At 35.7% G+C, this 22,166-nt stretch overlaps 2 protein-coding genes across 2 annotated transcripts in view; both read right to left on the bottom strand.

Annotated features, from left to right (window-relative positions):
• Positions 1-22,166, bottom strand: part of LOC148954274 (DNA-directed RNA polymerase I subunit rpa1-like) — a 128,651-nt gene that overhangs the window by 75,868 nt on the left and 30,617 nt on the right. The window contains 2 exon segments of the mRNA XM_089086218.1: positions 9,391-9,728; positions 10,950-11,167. Of these exon segments, the coding sequence (XP_088942344.1) occupies positions 9,391-9,728; positions 10,950-11,167 (556 nt within the window).
• Positions 111-9,059, bottom strand: LOC148954276 (uncharacterized). The gene is made up of 3 exons (XM_089087240.1): positions 9,048-9,059; positions 7,029-8,075; positions 111-389 (listed from the first exon to the last, which is right to left on the bottom strand). Exons 1-3 carry the CDS (start codon positions 9,057-9,059, stop codon positions 111-113), a joined length of 1,338 nt encoding a protein of 445 aa, XP_088943366.1.

Here is a 22,166-nt window from a genome sequence, read left to right as displayed (position 1 = left end):
CAAACACCATGCTTTCCGTGAAAAGCAAAAGAAGAAGTCGTATCATATCCAGAAAAGGCATACAAAAGAGAAGGCTGCTAGACCTGCTAAGTCCTAGACGATAAGTAATATCATTGAATGCACAGTGTTTTCGTCTTTGCTCCTTGCCCATAGATCACAAACAGGTTATTTATCTGAAGCTGTTGGAACAAAGCTGCTGCGATCGAAACTACATCAGAATCCACAGTTCTGATGACTATGAAGTTATTGTCACATTGGGCCTGATGGAAGGCATGGAGCAGCACACGAGCGTCACCTTCTTCGTAGTTGGTAAGTGCGAGGCCTACGTGAAAAGCGATATTGTGAGTTGAAAAAACTGTGTCTCCAAGAGTGGCCACAACAAAGATGTCCTGCAATTCCTAGACTACCATAGTCGCCAAAAAATGGAAGAGTCAACTCTTGTTCTAAGTTGATTTCAAAAAGGTCACGCTAGTTCATTCGAGGAACGGGGATTCGGTCTGTGATTTTCACGCCATAAGACAAAGTTCCTCTGTGTTTATCCATTTTTAAAACTGCTTCTTTCAAAGCGGAAATATCATGAGACATTTTGTCTGTGCGCAAATTTTCAAGAAATTTGTCTGTGCGCGACTCAAATACCTCATATCGCTTTTATACTTAAGGAGAAAAGACTATTAGTCACGTGATGAGACTTTAAACAACATCAAGAAATCACAAGAGCGGCAAAAATATAGTCTTCTGAACATTGTTTGTCATGGTATGAAGATATTTATAAAAGAAAACAGCACTTATTAAAGGCAAATTGTACGTCACTTGTTCTCTTCTCATATGCTTTTTTTTTGAGAATTACGTGCCACGTGGATTTTCTTTTTTTCTTTGCTAAATCTGCTAGCGATGTGAGGTATTTTGAATCGCATTTTTAAACCCACAAATGGTCCATTCATTCAGACCAAAGTCGTCACTTGCATATTAAGGTGAACCAGAGTTTGTAATGTAGAAGTATGAAAGACAGTTTACACCCGGCGATGACGAGTGATGATAACGCAGTAACGGATGGTTTGATATTGAAAGTAAGCATGTTTTCAGACTCAGCATATTCGACTTATCCATGAAAGATACCCTAAGCGCATCTACTAGCTCAGTATACAGAAAACAGTATGACCCATGATGATGACAATGACGATAACTCGGAAACTACTCATCTGATTTCAAAAGTGGGCAAATGTTCAGAATCAGCAGACCTGAATCAACCAGAAACGACCCTTCACACGTCCAAATCCTTCAACTTCAAAAATACACGATTTTCAGCGTGGAAAAACGCGAAAAAACAAGCTCAGAAAAAGTGGTTCTGTCACCTGTCAGATTCTCCGTATTTTTCTACATATGTGTGCCAATCTCAGTGCTTTTATCATAAAATACACAAACCTTATGGAAATTAGCGCTTATGTATTTAACTAATAACCGTTTCACATTTGTATGCTTTAGTACGAATCAAATGATTGATTGATTGATAATGGTTATGGTTTGGTGCAAGTTACAGCTTTAGAATTGTCGCAAAATTAATTTTCACTCCATAACTTTTGTGTAAAATACCGAAGGCTAGGTTAGTCGGCAGAGAATGAGGTAGTCTAATAAAAAATTGTGCATAAATCAAATACGACTATTATGTTCTTTTAATAAATGAGGCACATTTATAATGGGTTAAATTATAAAGCAAAAGTAGAAAAAGAGATAAAGGTAAAATACAGCCAATGTTTTTCAGTTAGGTTTTATAATTAATTTTATGATTTTGCAAGAAAGCGCTAGATAGTTTTTACTGCTTACTTTTTAGAATAATGTCTGACACTGCTCTTGCTATGCATGAAAAAACGGCAAAACCTTGGTCAGCGAAGAAAAACGAAATAAATCACAGCCACCAAAAAAAAAGAGAAAAAACACCAGTGTTGTCTTTAAAAAAGTGCAGATTAAAAAAAAAAAACATTTGCCATCTAGGATTATGACACAAAATCCTAACATTAGTTAAATGCATTTTCACTGTTGCTTGAGATTATATATATATATATATATATATATATATATATATATATATATATATATATATATATATATATATATATATATATATATATATATATATATATATATATATATATATATATATATATATATATATATATATATATATATATATATATATATATATATATATATATATATATGAGCAGAGACGTACCCAAAAGGACCTAGGGGTCTTGATCCCAACAACATCTCGAAATTTACTGATTTTTTTCACACTTTTTATTCAAATTGTTGTATTAAAAGTTTTTTTTTTGTTATTATTGACTCTCATGAAATTATTGTGTACGTACCTGTATAAGCCAGAATTCTCTATAACGTCCGAAGGTGGTTTAGCTTCTCCTTTTGAGAAAAAGAAAAAGCTTCTATAGGATATATATATATATATATATATATATATATATATATATATATATATATATATATATATATATATATATATATATATATATATATATATATATATATATATATATATATATATATATATATATATATATATATATATATATATATATATATATATATATATATATATATATATATATATATATATATATATATATATATATATATATATATATATATATATATATATATATATATATATATATATATATATATATATATATATATATATATATATATATATGTATATATATATACAAACAACCAAAGTACGAAGAACAAAAGGGAAATCTTTTTGTAAGACAGTGGAGATAATTTGAATGAATATTTCGGCCCTATGTCCAAGAGCCGTCCTCAGCAAAACAAAAATATATAAAAGAAGAAACACTCACAACAACATGTGACCAATAAAACCAAAAAGTGCAGATTTTTTTCAAAACAGTCCTGGCATCCTTACTCCAGCAAAGTTCAACCAGGACTGATAAAAAGTAATGTAAAACAAGACGATTCAATGAAATGAAAGAAAATAAATTAAAAACATGTTCTTATTGCTAATCCAGCCTTTTTGGCAGCTAACCTCAAAGGTCTTTTTGTAACCGGTTCTGTGTTAATGTCTATCGGTTTTTTAAAATATTTTGTAAGATCGTTTTTAATTAAATTTGTGTATAGAGCATTTAGTGTATATTCCCCCAAGTCCCTATTTAAGGAAATATTATTATTAATCTTAAGTCTGATTTCAATTGATTCTCGGACTACCTGCTTTATGCTTAGGTCATTGCTAATAAAGGCGGATTCCTCAAAAAGTATATTGTGGCTAGGATTTTCAAAAATATGGCTGCCTAATGCAGAATCAGATGAAACGGTGGAAATATTAGAATTTAGAGCTTTGACAATATCATCTTTATGCTGTTGTATGCGCTTTTCTAAATTCTGGTGTGTTCTACCTATATAATATTTGCCACAATCGCATGGTATTTGATAGACCCCTCTTTGGCGAGTAACTGGGGTTTTATCTTTACCAGAATTTAGAAAATTTATGATTCTAAAATTATTTGTGAATACTACATGCAGATTATTTTTCGTTCAAACTTTTTTAAGTTTTGTAGTGATTTTTGGGATATAGGGGAGGTAAATTATATTTAAGGGCTTGTCAGACATCTCACTTGGTAAACTATCATTAATTTTACGGGAATGTCTTTTCAGTCTACAGTTAATTACATTATTAATAAATAACATAGGATACCCATTTCCAAAAAGTATGTCCTTGATAAAGTTTAATTCTGCTGTGATGTGGGAATCAGAACAAATATTTAGGGCGCGATCGACGAGGGATATTACGACTGCTCTTTTAACTTGAGGGGGGTGGTTTGATGTAAAATGCAAATATCTATTATTTTGTGTTGGTTTTCTATAAATAGTAAAATTGAGTTTATCAAAGCTACGAATAACTAACACATCTAGGAATGGGATTTTATTTTCTATTTCAATTTCTAAGGTAAACTGTAAATTTTTATCATATGTATTAAGGTGATCTAAAAAACCCTTAATCTCACTTTCCCCATAGTTCCAGGGTGAAATTACGTCATCCATGTACCGTCCCCAAAAAATCTGTCTAAAAAAATACGAATATAATGCCCAATTTTCAATATGGTCCAAATTTATAGTCTACAATAAACAATAGAATTGCGCGCCCCTCGATAAACAATTAAGTTTCTTTTAAAATTACTTAAGGTATTCTACCTACATTGATTGTTTTTTACAAAGTTTAAACCATTACATTAAGACATCAAAATCTCGTCATTCTGCTGACGAGTCTATTAAGTGACAATTTTCTTTGATTTTATTTTCTAATAAATGTTCAGATACTGTGAAATCAATATTTGTATACATTGAAAAAATGTCAAAGCTACTTATAATTGTATTTTCTGAGATATTTACGTTTTTGAGTTTTTAAACTAAATCTACCAAATTACATATATATGATTTTTGGGAGTAAAGCAAAGGTTTAAAGGCTGTACATAACCATGTCCCAAGATTGTATGTGGGGGCTTTCGTACAAACTACTATGGGCCTTAAAGGAATGCCTTGCTTATGTAATTTTGGTAGACCTTGCTTATAAAACTTTGGGCAAAAGCTACCAGGGGGGAAAAATTTATTGTATAGCTGCGGAGTAATTTTACCATTTTGTTTTAAACTTTTTAATTCATTTATAATTTTGTTTGTAAACTGATCAGTATGATCGTGGGTTGTAGTTCTATATGTTGTCTCGTCATTCAAATGAGAATAAATTTTTGTATCATAATCTGTCGTATCCATGACAATCAGAGAATTGCTTTTATCTGCTTTAGTTATAATAATGGATGAATCTTTACGGAAATGAGATAGTATTTTTGGGTCATACAAATTATTTGGTTTTTTATTGGCGGGAAAATTAATCTTTTTTTGATTATTGTAAAGGGTATCTATAAGACTAGCCCTAACTTCATCTGGGTTGGGTCTAGATGTATAAAATTTGTGTACCGAGGATTCTAGAGAAGAAATTAAATCTGACACAGGGACATGTCTTGGAAGAAAAGAGAATTTTGGAACTTTTTTGAAAATTTGAATTTCCTTTGGTTCAAGCGTTCTAGAGGATAGATTAACAACAGCCAGTGCAGGAGTGAAACATGGAGTGTTAGTAGGGGTATCCGTCGAAAATTTATATCTGAGGTTTTCCAATTTCTTAATGAGTCGGTCCCTTGATAAGCGGAAATCATGGCTAAACAAATTTCTTTCCAACCTAGCAACCTGGCTAAAATCAACAGAGGACAAATTTTCAAATAAAAATTTTTCTAAGGATTTCCTTTCAGAGGAAATAATATATCTCTTTTGTTTTTTGTCTATAATGATGTGTGTTAATGTTTTAAATTGTAGTGTGCGAGCAAATTGCTCTTCTGTCCGGGTATTTAAGTGTAATCTGAATCTTAAAGACTTGGTCATAAGATTTTCAATTTTACAAGATTCTAAGAATTTTTGATGGTTAATGAGATTAGCATGTTTTTTGCCTAAATTAATAAAGTAAAAGATATCATTGGTCAATTGCTCCCCATAAGCAAGACGAAAATAGCGACGAAGACCACACTGCCTTTCCATCACAAACAACAAAAGTACGAAGAACAAAAAGGAAATCTTTTGTAAGACAGTGGAGATAATTTGAATGAATATTTCGGCCCTATGTCCAAGGGCCGTCCTCAGCAAGACAAAAATATATAAAAGAAAAAAGACTCACAACAACATGCGACCAATAAAACCAAAAAAGTGGAAATTTTTCTTTCAAAACAATCCTAGCATCATTACTTCAGCGAAGTTCAACCAGGACTGATAAAAAGTAAGGTAAAACAAGACGATTCAATGAAATGAAAGAAAATAAATTAAAAACATGTTCTTATTGCTAATCCAGCCTTTTTGGCAGCTAACCTCAAAGGTCTTTTTGTAACTGGTTCTGTGTTAATGTCTATCGTTTTTTTTATATATTTCGTAAGATCATTTTTTATCAAATTTGTGTATAGAGCATTTACCGTATATTCCCCCAAGTCCCGACTTCAGGAGATATTATTATTAATCTTAAGTTTGATTTAAATTGATTTTCGGATTACATGCTTTATGTCTAATTCTTTGTTAATAAGGGAGGATTCATCAAAAAGTATATTGTGGCTAGGATTTTCAAAAATATGGCTGCCTAATGCAGAATCAGATGAAACAGTGGAAATATTAGAATTTAAAGCTTTGACAATATCATCTTTATGCTGTTGTATGCGCTTTTCTAAATTCTGGTGTGTTCTACCTATATAATATTTGCCACAATCGCATGGTATTTGATAGACCCCTCTTTGGCGAGTAACTGGGGTTTTATCTTTACCAGAATTTAGAAAATTTATGATTCTAAAATTATTTGTGAATACTACATGCAGATTATTTTTCGTGCAAACTTTTTTAAGATTTGTAGTGATTTTTGGGATATAGGGGAGGTAAATTATATTTAAGGGCTTGTCAGACATCTCACTTGGTAAACTATCATTAATTTTACGGGAATGTCTTTTCAGTCTACAGTTAATTACATTATTAATAAATAACATAGGATACCCATTTCCAAAAAGTATGTCCTTGATAAAGTTTAATTCTGCTGTGATGTGGGAATCAGAACAAATATTTAGGGCGCGATCGACGAGGGATATTACGACTGCTCTTTTAACTTGAGGGGGTGGTTTGATGTAAAATGCAAATATCTATTATTTTGTGTTCGTTTTCTATAAAAAAGTAAAATTGAGTTTTTCGAAGCTACGAATAACTTACACATCTAGAAATGGGATTTTATTTCCGATTTCAATGTCTAAGGTAAACTGCAAATTTCTATCATATGTATTAAGGTGATCTAAAAAGCCCGTAAGCTCATTTTCCCCATAGTTCCAGAGTGAAATTACGTCATCCATGTAGTGTCCCCAAAAGATATGTTTCAAAAAATACGAATCTAATGCCCACTTTTCAATATGTTCCACATAAATATTCACCAGTAACCCGGAGAGGGGAGCGCACATCGCTAAGCCCTTAATTTGCTGGTAAAAAGAATTGCGGAATTGGAAATACATTGAGTATTTGTTACAGAGTTTAACCAAGGTCATTAAGACATCACAATCTATTCCTGCTGCTGAAGCTTCTATTAAGTGATAATTTTCTTTGATTTTATTTTCTAATAACTGTTCAGATACTGCGACATCAATATTTGTATACATTGAAACAATGTCAAAGCTACTTATAATTGTATTTTCTGAGATATTTACGTTTTTGAGTTTTTCAACTAAATATACCGAATTACATATATATGATTTTTGAGAGTAAAGCAAAGGTTTAAAGGCTGTACATAACCATTTCCCAATATTGGATGTGGGGGCTTTCGTACAAGCTACTATGGGCCTTAAAGGAATGCCTTGCTTATGTAATTTTGGTAGACCATAAAACTTTGGGCAAAAGCTACCACGGGGGAAAAATTTATTGTATAGCTGCGGAGTAATTTTACCATTTTGTTTTAAACTTTTTAATTCATTTATAATTTTGTTTGTAAATTGATCAGTATGATCCTGGGTTGTAGTTCTATATGTTGTCTCGTCATTCAAATGAGAATAAATTTTTGTATCATAATCTGTCGTATCCATGACAATCAGAGAATTGCTTTTATCTGCTTTAGTTATAATAATGGATGAATCTTTACGGAGATTAGATAGTATTTTTAGGTCATACAAATTATTTGGTTTTTTATTGACGGGAAAATTAATCTTTTTTTGATTATTGTAAAGGGTATCTATAAGACTAGCCCTAACTTCATCTGGGTTGGGTATAGATGTATAAAATTTGTGTACCGAGGATTCTAGAGAAGAAATTATATTTGCCACAGGGACATGTCTTGGAAGAAAAGAGAATTTTGGAACTTTTTTGAAAATTTGAATTTCCTTTGGTTCAAGCGTTCTAGAGGATAGATTAACAACAGCCAGTCCAGGAGTGAAGCATGGAGTGTTAGTAGGGCTATTCCTCGAAAATTCATATCTGAGGTTTTCCAATTTCTTAATGAGTCGGTCCCTTGATAAGCGGAAATCATGGCTAAACAAATTTCTTTCCAACCTAGCAACCTGGCTAAAATCAACAGAGGACAAATTTTCAAATAAAAATTTTTCTAAGGATTTCCTTTCAGAGGACATAATATATCTCTTTTGTTTTTTGTCTTTAATGATGTGTGTTAATGTTTTAAATTGTAGTGTGCGAGCAAATTGCTCTTCTTTCCGGGTCTTTAAGTGTAATCTGAATCTTAAAGACTTGGGCATAAGATTTTCAATTTTGCAAGATTCTAAGAATTTTAGCTGGTTAATGATATTAGCATATTTTTTGCCTAAATTAATAAAATAAAAGATATCATTGGTCAATTGCTCCCCATAAGCAAGACGAAAATAGCGACGAAGACCACACTGCCTTTCCATAACAAAACAACAAAAGATACGAAGAATAAAAGGGGAAATCTTTTTGTAAGACAGTGGAAAGGCAGTGTGGTCTTCGTCGCTATTTTTTATATATATATATATATATATATATATATATATATATATATATATATATATATATATATGAAAAAAAATCGTATACAGGCAACGGTCTGCGTAGCGCAGGTACCAGTCTCCCGATTCTCAACCTTCGGCCGGGAGAGCAATGCGTGGTTGGGGGCAGCACATTCAACTTTTGTCGTGTTTTCCCCCCGCCCCAAGATTTCTCCGGGTACCCATTTGAACCTGGGTCGATTCTGATTGAGTCAAACCATTGCTCCCCGTTTCAAACCAAATAATCAGCTACACTATGAATCGAACCTCCGTCCTTACGGACGCAGATATGGCCTCTTCTATTGTATTTTTAAGGTTTTTCTTTTCATAATGTCCTGTGGACTTTTTTCTACATTATTTTTCATTTTTCCTGCACTGAGAACAGCTGAGCGGAGATTTCGATCGAAATATTTGCATTTTTCTCTTTCTTCTCTGGCTGTGATTTACCTCGTTTTTCATCGTTCCCCAGCGTTTTATCCCTTTTTGGCTAATTGTGGCTGCAGAAATATCCAGCACAAGAGAGGTGAAACTTCTTTATGCTTAAATCCAATTCCAATAGTGTTTTTACGCACTTGTTGTAATTTCAGGGCTTCTAATTTTTAAAGGAGTATAAAAATTAAATAAAAGTATAATTAAACAGTCATAGTAAGATTATTATACCAAATAAGACCAGATTAACCGGATTAGATGGTCCTTCGCTGTCCTTTGTCACTTTTTTCAGAGAAAAACCTGAGTAAGGTCTCTCTTCAGTTTACTATATTCTTCAGTTTTCAGCATATTTAGGACTTACCAGAGCATCCACTTTAGCTTTCGAAATCATGTTAAAATATTCAACTTGTTCTTCATTACGCTCAGCGTTGTCTCGCAAGCAATTCTTTACTAGGGCCGAAATCAGCTGTTTCCCAGTATATAAAGGTGTTTTTAGCTTTGGTGCCTTTAAAATAGCGGGAACTGGCATTTCAAAGGAACGAATTTTCACGGCCTCAAAAGCAAGAAGACCTTGGGTTGCGTCCTCGGTGAGAAATGTATTCCGCATTGTTAGGTTAAGTGCAGCAACGACGTGATCTTGGATTAGACCAATTTGTGGAGACCCATCACGGTGCGAAAAATATTGTCCATTGATACTGGCTGAAATTTAAGAATTTTAAATTACAAACTGGACCAGTCAAAAAAAAATTCTAATAAGCGTACCAGCAAACAGGAGGAACTCTTCTAGAGATTAACCCAAAGAACTAATCTTGTGGAAAGACATCTTTTACAGAGAAAATGTTATAAGATAAATGCCCCCTCGCACAGGAGAAACTGATAAAAAAACCCTTTCCCCTTTCCTCCCTGGATACGACATTTGAAATATATACTCGTTTCTAAGCCCTTTTTGTGATACAAAACTATAGATATAAAATAAACACAGTAGCCGCATGATTCCCTCACAGTAAAAATAGTTTGAGTCTAATCAATTATTTCATTAGGTATTGACGGTATCAAGTTGGTCAGCATAAGTGTCATCAAGCTTTAGTTGTTGTTTTCTTACTTCACTCTTACTAGTTTTTACTTTAAGTTTACTTCATCCTTTTTATTTTATTTACTTTATTGCTTAGTACAATCACAATATACGTAAAAATTACAATGATCTTTACAATTATGATATTTACTGCTTATTAAAATTACCACCTAAATTCATGTCTATAAAGTAATTTGACTCAATTGAGAGATTCCAAGAATTGAACGAAAGTTGTACCTCATGAATACTACACATACTAAGATAAGACAAACTTATTAATAACAAATATATTGTCCCAATCATCAGGAAAACCCATTAGGTTGTTAATGACTGTTGTTTCCATCCTAACTATCAACTATATATTCAAAATTCACCTGTAAAATAAATAATCTAGCCTAAATCCTTAATAATTTCACAGAACGTAACGTTTCAACCTACTCTTGAACTGGTTAAAATTTTCCGCCAGCCCTATACCCTCCCGTAAAGAATTCGACACTTGTGGTCCCGCAAAAGGCGGAGACAAAGATATCCGTCGAATACTCTGAGCCTCAAACAATATCCTCAGAAAAATTCCTAGTTTTGCAACAATTATAAAATGGGTTGGACCTAAATATCCCCAAAATCCCAAATTCCCAAAATCATCCAGATGAATATCGTGCTTTATTTTGAGTCACAAGTGTTTGCAGCACATACATACTTATCACACTTTACTATAAGAAAAAAGAGTCACGGCCTTTAAAAGGAAGCTCAAACTTCATTTTGAGCCGCAAGTGTTTTTTCAACACGTTTATACGCATCCCATTTGACTGTAAGAAAAAAGAAGCTAAAACCTTCAAAACGGGACTTACCTAAAATTCGAGCTTCATTTTGAGCCGAAAGTGTTTGCGGCACATGTATATTCATCTCATCTCCATCAAAATCAGCATTATACGGCTTACAGGCACTAACATGAAGTCGAAGTGTATAGTTCGAATCATTAATAATTCAAACTCGATGGGCCATCATTGAAGCTTTGTGCAAACTTGGCTGCCTATTCACGAGAACTATATCGCCATCTAGAAGCGGCCTATTTATCAGAAGATGAAAAAGCATTAAAAAAATAATATTTTGAACCTAGTGTTCGGTATTAATCAAAAGAAAAAAATTACATTACAATAAAACATGTTTTGCCCCCTGGACCCCTCTTGTTTATTCCTATCCCCACATCTTAGCTTTATTTGTATCTGAAAACCAGGATTTTCTAATACGTTTCTTTTGGTTGTTTTGAAATTGTGAAGTTATTAGAGGGCACATCGAATCGTAAAAATAAATAAGCAGGACTAATTAACTGAATCTAACAACGCTTTCCACCCGTAAAATACAAACATACAATCCATTGGTTGCCAAAACAATTACATCTTGAACAGATAGCCACACTTTCTTAAGCTGTATGGTGCCTTATGTTTTTAGCTTATTTTTGACCTATGATTTTTTTGTCCTGGGGGAATATTGAAGGGCATATTAAATTAAATCTGAAGATACTAAGTGCATCCTGTTTATCAAAAAGGCTTATCTGCAGTATATCTGAGCAATTTAAAAAAAATTTAAAAAAAAATGGACTAAAATTATCATTTAATCGAAGATTCAACAACAGGAGTAGAATGCAAGGTTTTAATGTCCCTATTCAAAATTTGTTATATGTATTCTACGTATTTTTAATTCTGTATTTTTTTTTATCCACAAACAAAGGGCCTCCCCAAGGGGGCACCTCTATTCGGGTTATTAGCGAATATCTATGTAGAACACCTTGAAAATTCGGAATTATAAGGAAAATATGGGGAATTATGAAATTACGGGGAAAATGAACTTAGGGGTTTTCTAGATCACCTTAATACATATGACCGAAATCTACAGTTTACCCTAGAAATTGAAATTGCAAATAAATTACCGTTTCTGGATGTATTAATTATTCGTAGCATTGACGAACTGGATTTTACAATTTACAGAAAACCCACACAAAACGACAGATATATATATATATTTTAAATCCAATCACCCCCACAAGTTAAAAGAGCTGTTGTTACCTCTCTAGTCGATTGTGCCCAAAACATTTGCTCTGAATCTCACATCCCAGACGAAATAAACTTTACTAGAAACATAATTTTTGGAAACAGTTATCCTATTGTATTTATTAATAATTAATAAAAAAAAATTCCACAAAATAAGTTTTTCAAAAAAATTAAAAGAACTCCATTAAACCAAAAACGAACATAGAATCAAATAATCTACCAGTCAATTTTTGATTTCTTGAAGTTATAAAAATGAAAACACTTAGAAGATTTTTTTTTAGCAAAGTACAAATTATATTCATAAAGCACAAAAATCTTTGCAATCTTCAAAGACATAATTTCGAGAACTTTCAACTACGTTGAACAAAATGGATATCTCAAAATTTTGATTGGATGTGTTTGGGGAAATGATGGCCGTAAGAGGAGGGTTAGTTGCCCTCCAATCACTTTCAGCTATTGAAAGCCCTTTGAATTTCCAATCGAATAGGCCCTTTTTGAAGTTTCTACGACATCACTTTCTATAAAAAAAACTTGTATGCCCCGAGGGAATAACTTACAACCCTCGCCCTGAGGGTTTTGGGACGGGGGGGGGATGGGGTTGTCATCCTCAAAGACATAATTTCCAGAACTTTAAACTACGTTGAACAAAATGGCTATCTCAAAATTTTGATTGGATGTGTTTGGGGAAATGGTGGGCGTGAAGGGGGGGGGGGGGGGGTAGGTTGCTCTCTAATCACTGTCTAATATTAAAAAGGGCACTAACCCTTTCAATTTCCAATCGAATGAGACCTTTTTGAAGTTTCCACGACAACCTTTTATATAAAAACTTTGCTCCCAGGCTATAACTTACAACCCTTACCTTGAGGGCTTTGGGGGGGGGGGGGTTGTCATCCTCAAAGACATAGTTTCCAGAATTCTCAACTACGTTGAACAAAATGGCTATCTCAAAATTTGGATTGGACGTGTTTGGGGAAATGGTGGGCGTGAGAGGAGGGTTAGTTGCCCTCCAACTACTTTCAACTATTAAAAGCTCTTTCAATTTCCAATCGAATGAGCCCTTTTAGAAGTTTCTACGACAACACTTTCTATAAGAATCTTGTATGCCCCCAGGGCGTAACTTACAACCCTTGCCCTAAGGGTTGTGGGGGGGGGATTAATCCTCAAATACATAATTTCCAGAACTTTAGACTACATTGAACAAAATGGCTTTCTCAAAACTTTGATTGGATATGTTTGGGGAAATACTAGGCGTGAGAGGGGGGTTAGTTGCCCTCTAATCACTTTCTACTTTTAAAAAGGGCACTAACCCTTTCAATTTCCATTCGAACGAGACCTTTTGGAAGTTTCTACGATAACCTTTCCTATAAAAACTTTATATGCTACCAGGGCATAACTTACAACCCCTACCCTGAGGGCTGTGGGGGGGGGGGTCATACTCAACGACCTAATTTCCAGAATTATCAACTACGTTGAACAAAATGGTTCACTCAAAATTTTGATTGGATGTGTGTTGGGGAAATGGTGAGAGAGGGGGTTAGTTGCCCTCCGATCACTTTCGACTAATGAGTCCTTTTTGATCCTACTACGACAACGCTTTCTATAAAAACCTTATGTGGCCCCAGGGCATAACTAACAACCCTTGGCCTGAGGGGGATGGGGGTTTGTCATCCTCAAAGACATAATTTCCAGAATTTTCAACTACGTTGAACAAAATGGCTTTCTAAAAATTTTGATTGGATGTGTTTTGGGAAATGGTCGGCGTGAGAGGGGGGTAAGTTGCCCTCCAATCACTTTCGACTATTAAAAAGGGCACTAGCCCTTTGAACTTCCAATTGAATGAGCCCTTTTGAAGTTTCTACGACAACACTTTCAACCAAAACCTTATATGCCCCCAGGGCATAACTTACAACCCTTAGCCTGAGGGCTGTGGGGGGGGGGTGTCATCCTCAAAGAAATAATTTCCGAAACTTTCAACTACGTTGAAAAAAGAGCTAACTCAAAATTTTTATTGGATGTGTTTTGGAAAATAGTGGACGTGAGAGGGGGGTTAGTTGTCCTCCAATCACTTTCAGCTATTAGAATGGGTACCACCCCTTTCAATTTTCAATCCAGTGAGCTCTTTTCGAAGTTTGTACGACAAAGCTTTCTCTAAAACCTTACATGCCTCGAGGGAATAACTTTCAACCCTTACCCCGAGGGCTGGGGGGGGGGGGGTGTCATCCTTAAAGACCTAATTTCGAGAACTTTCAAATACGTTGAAAAAAATTGCTATTTCAAAATTTTAATTGGATGTGTTTGGGGAAATGCAGGGCGTGGGAGGGGTGTTAGTTGCCCTCCGATTACTTTCGACTATTGAAAGGGCATTAGCCCTTTCAATTCCCAATTGAATGAGCCCTTTTTGAAGTTTCTACGACAACGCTATCTATAAAAATCTTATATGTCCCCAGGGCATAACTTATAACCCTTGCCCTGAGGGGTGTGGGGAGTTTGTCATCCTCAAAGACATAATCTCGAGAACTTTCAAATACGTTGAGCAAGATGGTTATCTGAAACCTTTGACTGGATGTGTTTGGAGAAATGGTGGGTGTGAGAGGGGTGTTAGTGGCTCTCCAATCACTTTCGACCATTAAACATTATGCCCCAGGGCATAACTTACAACCCTTACCCTGAGGGCTGTGTGTGGGGGGGGGGGTGTCATCCTTAAAGACCTAATTTCGAGAACTTTCAAATACGTTGAACGAAATTGCTATCTCAAAATTTTGATTGGATGTGCTTGGGAAAATGTAGGGTGTGAGAGGGGGTTTAGTTGCCCTCAAATCACTTTCGACTATTAAAAGGGCAGTAGCCATTTCAATTTTCAATTGAATAAGCTCTTTTTGAAGTTTCTACGACAACCCTTTCTATATAATCCTTATATGCCACCTAGGGCATTACTTACATCACTTGCCCTGAGGGATATGGGGGAGTGTCATCCTCAAAGACATATCTTCCAGATCTTTCAACTACGTTGAACAAAATGGTTATCTCAAAATTTTGATTGGATGTGTTTGGGGAAATGGTGGGCGTGGAAGGGGTGTTAGCTGCCTTCCAGTCACTTTCGGCTATTGAAAAGGGCACAAGCCCCTCCAATTTCTAATCGAATGAGCCCTTTTCGAAGTTTTTACGACAACTCCTTCGATTCGAAGTGCCCTGATCTAAAACCAGGCCTGGTCTAAAAGAAAGAAAAAAAATACATTGTGCCAACATCGTTCTTTACTTAGGCAGCGATATTGCGCTGCGTATAATACAATTAGCCGAAGACTGGCAAGACTTTCCCGTAAAATCAAGGGTCTTTTACCATGCCAAGGTCCCGCCAAGCCCTCACGTATAATTTACCTTCCATATATTCGAAAAGTCATTACAAATTGAAAAAAAGTTCGTACACAGAATAATTTGTATGTAGTATTTACCAATAATTTTAAAATCATAAACTTCCTAAACTCTGGTAAAGATATAACCCCAGTTACTCGCCAAAGAAGGGTTTATCAAATACATTTGACTGTAGCAACTACTGTGTTGGTAGAACACCATCAAAATTTAGAAAAAAACGCATACAACAGCACAAAGATGACATAACTACAGCTAGACCTCGGCGCCGCGCCGATAAGGGAAGACCGGCGGCGGCGGGGCCAAAAATAGCAGCGGCGGCGCGCCACCGACGAGATCAATGTTGACCGCAAACATTAATGTTTTCATTAGTCTTTCGCAAATTCCAGTTTGAATTTACAAAAGATACTGGCCTATTCATGAGTTAAAAACTTCGCAGGTCACTGGCTGGACGCTGGTCTTCTTCGTTATTCATCTAGAGAAGTAGAGATCTGGTAGAAACGAAATGGCTGTGGTGTTTCAGAACCCTTACATAATAGTTGAAATAATAGATAATAGATTCGCCGTGGCATTCAATAAGATCCAAGGAATTTTTTTAATTAAAAGGGACCACACACAAAATCCAAATTAGGCCAATAGCCTATGAGAAATCCAAAAATATCCAAGACAATGAAAAGTCAAAGAGGGGCCCCTGGATCTATCAAAATATTTCTATGGTTTCCCAGGGAATTTGATATCATTTTCTTCCCTCTCCTCTTTGTATGAAAAAAATAATTAGCTTTTTGGCATCCCTGCTTTCAAAAAAAAAAAAAAATTGAGATATCATTTAAAAATGATAGCCCCCTATCCCCCCTATAGGCAATAACACAATTTTCTTATAAACCATATTTTTGGGGTCACTTCCGTTTCAATCTTCAATTCTCCAACCTTGTATATAGCCTATAGCTACTTTGTCTCATTAGAAGGTTGTTTTTTTTTGGGGGGGGGAGGGGGACAAATATTTCAGAAAGAAAATTGTATTTTCTTTAGTCAATCAGGCGTTCAATAGTTGTCTATTAAACGTTAAGAAAATGTATCTAAAAATAGCAAAAGAAATTCTACAAGCTTACGATTCAGCTGTCGCAATAATCTGCTGGCTGTCAATTTCAAAATCCAACTGAACCTGCATAGTGTATGCGTTCCGTTCAAATTCAAAATAAAATTCTTGACTATGAATGATGTAAGAATCTTATAGCGATTGGGGAACTGCATTCGAAACAGTTTAATCTCATCAAACAGTTCGTGGTAACAAACTGTAAGTAAGGGACGACCCGGCTCAATAGTAACCGAAACTCTTAAAAACGGATACCAGTTTTGATACCAATAGATGCGTCAAAAGAATTGGGTTTTTATGCTGATTTCAGATATATAAATTTCATCAAGTTTAGTGATACCCATCAAAAGTTACGAGCCTGAGAATACTTGTCTTATTTTCGAAAAAGTGGGAAAACACCCCCTAAAATCATAGAATTTTTAACATAAATCACACCATCAGATTCAGCGTATCAGATAACCCTATGCAGAGACTTAAAGCTCCTACATGCAAAAATATTGAATTTTTTTTCTGCCTGAAGAAAGATCACGGATGGGTGTTTATTTGTTTGTTGTTTTCTTCCCAGGGGTGATCGTATCGACCCAGTGGTCCTAAAATATTGCGAGAGGGCTCATTCGAGAGGAAATCAAACGTTCTAGTGCCCTTTTTGAATGACCAAATAAATTCGAGGGCAACTAGGCCCCCTCCCACGCTCATTTTTCCCCAAAGTCACCGGATCGAAATTTTGAGATTGCTATTTTGTTCAGATTTTTCGAAAAATATAATAACTATATATCTTTAGGTGTAAAATGACATGTCATAAACCCCAGGGGAAGGGCTGCAAGTTGTGAACTTTGCCCATTGTTTACATATAGTATTTGTTATTAGGAAGCATACAGCCATTTTATTTTTTTTTTTTTTGGGGTGGGGGTGGGGTTGTGCTTGGGGTGGATTTCTAAGGGAGAATCTTTCTTTGGGAGGGAAATTTCTTATGAGTGAATATTCTAGGGGAAATGTTACACTTGGGGGTTTTGACAGAATTACTATACGAAATTCTTTTGAATTGTCTTACATTCTCTCTACCAAATTTTTATATGGAGATGTCCTGGGGGAATTATCCGGGGGCTTTTTCCGCGCGTTTTGTTTTATGGCAAATAACTTCCACTGAAGGGGGTGTTTCTGGGGTGATCGAGAAACCGATTATAGATTATAGTCTTATTCCAATGATTATTTGAAAAAAACTACGTTTTCTAAAGAGTTAAAGAGGCTAAGTTACAAGGTTTAACCTTAAAATGTACAGTGATTTGGAGGCAAAGCTGGGGGGCTGCCCTCCCCAACACCCCCTGGTTTTGCATTCTTTAAATAAATAAAAAGTTCTTTACACTTAAAGTAAGGAGTGACATTAAAACTTATAACGAACAGAAATTATTCAGTATATGAAAGGGGCTGTGCCCTCCTCAACGCCTCGCTCTTTACGCCAAAGTTTTTATTGTTTAAAAAAAGAGTTCTGAGAAAGTCAAACTTTAGCGTAAAGAGCGAGGCGTTGAGGAGGGCACAGCCTCTTTCATATACGGAATAATTTCTGTTCGTTTTAAGATTTAATGTCGCTCCTTACTTTCAGTTTAAAAACTTTTTTTTTATTTAAAGGCTGCGAAAGCGGGGGTTTGGGGGCGGCAGCCCCCCAACTGTGCCTCCTAATCCCTGTACGTTTTAAGGTTCGACCTTGTAACTCAGCCTCTTTAACTCTTTAGAAAACGTAGTTTTTTTCAAATAATTTCTGCACGTTTTTGTACAGTTTATTACTTATTATTGCTTGACTAACTGTTAGCTGATCGTGTCAGGAGTTGAAGTTGGGGGGCTGCCGCCCCCCAAACCCCCGCTCTTGAACATTCTTGTGTTAAGGCTTTTAATTCCTGAATACTCAAATCACGTCGTACAGGGTGCCTCCTAATCCCTGTACGTTTTAAGGTTCGAACTTGTGACTCAGACTCTTTAACAGCCCCCCCAACTGTGCCTCCTAATCCCTGTACGTTTTAAGGGTTGACCTTGTAACTCAGCCTCTTTAACTCTTTAGAAAACGTAGTTTTTTTTCAAATAATACACATAAACAGGTTAGACATGCTTTGTTATGAAATTTGACGCGCAGATATTTTCATAACAAAGCATGTCTAACCTGTTTATCTGTATTATTTGAAAAAAACTAAGGTTTTTCGTGAATGTAAATTCGGGGGATAATTTTTTCGGTCTGCAAATATCAAAAGGCCCTAACAGGTCAAATTCTGCTTCGAATGAGTCTTCATTCAACCGGATCCGTTGCCAACTGTGGCCTGTAGGCGTGGCTAAGAAAAAAAAAGAAATGATGAATTTTAAGTGGCTATATTTGGTTTTTTGAAAACAGAACAGGAAGGAGTGATCGGATTGAGCTGAAATTTCGAGGATAAGCTCCCGGGCCATAGGAAAGCTTACCCTTTAAATTTCAGCCCAATCGGACAACGTTAAAGGGGGGCTGTGGTGGGAGGGTCCAAACTTCCGGCCCAGTTTACCCCATGAAGATAAAGTCGGAGGAGGATGAAATTTTGCAAGTTTCTTAGTTTGAGCTTGGGCTACAAAATGCGATTACCGCCGTCTCTCTGCGACCTCTAGGATCTGAAATCGCTTAACAGTGTGGTGGGTCGCCTCTTTATAGAGGCACAAGTGTGCCTCCTTGATTATTGCTTGACTAACTGTTAGCTGATCGTGTCAGGAGTTGAAGTTGGGGGGCTGCCGCCCCCCAAACCCCTCGCTCTTGAACATTCTTGTGTTAAGGCTTTTAATTCCTGAATACTCAAATCACTTCGTACAGGGTGCCTCCTAATCCCTGTACGTTTTAAGGTTCGAACTTGTGACTCAGCCTCTTTAACAGCCCCCCCAACTGTGCCTCCTAATCCCTGTACGTTTTAAGGGTTGACCTTGTAACTCAGCCTCTTTAACTCTTTAGAAAACGTAGTTTTTTTCAAATAATACACATAAACAGGTTAGACATGCTTTGTTATGAAAATTTACGCGCAGATATTTTCATAACAAAGCATGTCTAACCTGTTTATGTGTATTATTTGAAAAAAAATAAGGTTTCTCGTAAATGTAAATTCGGGGGATAATTTTTTCGGTCTGAAAATATCAAAAGGCCCTAACAGGTCGAATTCTGCTTCGAATGAGTCCTCATTCAACCGGATCCGTTGCCAACTGTGGCCTGTAGGCGTGGCTAAGAAAAAAAAGAAGAAATAATGATGATGAATTTTAAGTGGCTATATTTGGTTTTTTGAAAACAGGGAAGGAGAGATCAGATTGAGCTGAAATTTCGAGGATAAGCTCCCGGGCCCTAGGAAAGCTTAACCTCTAAATTTCAGCCCAATCGGACAACGTTAAGGGGGGCTGTGGTGGGAGGGTCCAAACTTCCGGCCCAGTTTACCCCATGAAGATAAAGTTGGAGGAGGATGAAATTTTGCAAGTTTCTTAGTTTGAGCTTGGGCTACAAAATACGATTACCGCCGTCTCTCTGCGACCTCTAGGACCTGAAATCGCTTAACATTGTGGTGGGTCGCCTCTTTATAGAGGCACAAGTGTGCCTCCTTGAAAAAATGTCAAGGAGAATTTTTCAGGGTGAATCGTCCACAAGCAATTTAAAAGAGAGGGGGGGGGGATTCTCAGCGAGGAAGGAACTGTCTGGAGGGAATTTGACGGGGGAGTGCACTTTACGTTGGATGACATTTCCACGGAGAATTTTTCCGTGAGGAGGAGGAATATATTTTATAGAGGGTAAGCCATATTTGCGGCATTATTTGAAAAACGAACAGAAATTATGCCATATATGAAGGGTTGGCCCCTCCTCAATACCTTATTCTTTACGCTTAAGTTTGACTGTTTACTACAATTGAAACACAGGGGATGTTTAATTAGAATAGGAAGATTTTTTAAAAGTGCTAACAGCTTTAGCGCAATGAGCAAGGTATTGAGGAGGGGAAGACCCTTCATATCCGGAATAAATCTGCCAAAATTAATATGCAAATTGTGTTTTAATTTTCATGCCACGGTGAGCCAAAATCAAACCTGTATTAGTTGAAAAACGTTCAGAAACTAAATAAAAAAACAGGTTTTTAAGTATGGGACGACATTAGAACTTAAAACGAAAACTAAAACGGCTGTCCCCTCCTCAACGCTTCGCTCTTTACGCTAATGTTTGACCCTTTTTCACCACTCTACTTTTTAAAATAATAAAAACTTTAGCGTAAAGAGTGAGACGTTGAGGAAGGGACAGCCCCTTTTACATACGCAATAATTGCTGTTCGTTTTAAGTTTTAATGTCACTCTTTACTTTCAGTTTAAAAAAAAATTATTTTTTTTATCTTCATAAAGACGATATTTTTGTCAAGATATGAGGAACCATGTATATTGCAATTGTATCTGTCTGGTTTATATGCAAAGTAACAGAAGAGACGAGAATTAACGAACAAGAGAGTAGTGAAGAATTATGGTATACAAAGTAATATTTGGCAGGGATAGTCACTAGTGATAAATCACTAGGGGTGGCACCGTGATTGGGTGATTTTCGAGGATTCGGAGAACCAATTCGGGATGATCCAGATTTTCGGGGAAATTCCTGAAAATTCGGGGATAGTGCAAGCCCTGCTTGATTTCTAATCAGGAAAATCGAAATGCTTAATCACACAAAGAAAAGCCCCAACTTTGCGGCTGAAGCAATAAAGAATTGCCGCTAAATTAATTTAAAGCCAGCCGAACGCCGACGCCTCTGCCGGCGCTGGCACGCGTGCGGACAACCGGGCCTCTCGTTGACAGTCGATTCGCCGGCGTGGCGCCGGGGTCAAATTACAGCTTTAAATTCTAATGGTACAAATATTTCTTTTGATTCTGCTTTAAGCAGTCATGTCTTTGATAATCCTAGCAATAAAATACTTTTTAAAAACTACCCTTATTACCAATGATTTCTTTAAATAGAGATTTAGGGGAATATTCACTTAATGCCTTATATACAAATTTAATGAGAAATGATTTAACTAATTGCATTAAAAACAAGTAAACAATTCCACTCAACCTGTTACGGATAGACCTTCTAGGCTGGCTGCCAAAAAGGCAAGACTAGCTTTAAGAGCTTGTTTGCAAATTTTTTTTTTATTCCATTTGAATGAATTGTCTTTTTTCACTTCGCTTGATGTACCAGTCCGGGTTGAACTTCCTTGAAGTAATGATGCTAGGGCTGTTTTGAAAATATTTTAGTTTCGTTTTTTCTTCATTTGTTTTGCTGAGGATGGCCCATGGATACAGAGTCGAAATATTCATTTAAAGTTGCGTTCCACTTATACGAAAAATTTTCCTATTTGTTCTACTTGTTGTTTATCTGCAATATCACCAGAACAGCTAAGGGTATTAAGTTCAAACTTTTTGGGCATGTGGAGGAGAATTATATTTATTTTCACAAACATTAGTTATCTGTTGATTGCCAAAGACAACTGAACTTTCAAAGGAAAGTAACACTTTCTTATGCTGTATGAAGACGTTAAGCTGTCGATTCACGAAAACTATAT

This window comes from Artemia sp. Qi Xiang Cuo, chromosome 3 (assembly GCF_049724085.1).
Source record: "Artemia sp. Qi Xiang Cuo chromosome 3, ASM4972408v1, whole genome shotgun sequence".
In the NCBI taxonomy this organism is placed as follows: domain Eukaryota; kingdom Metazoa; phylum Arthropoda; class Branchiopoda; order Anostraca; family Artemiidae; genus Artemia; species Artemia sp. Qi Xiang Cuo.
Note: the sequence above shows the minus strand (reverse complement) of the source record. Positions and strands in the feature narration are given on the sequence as shown.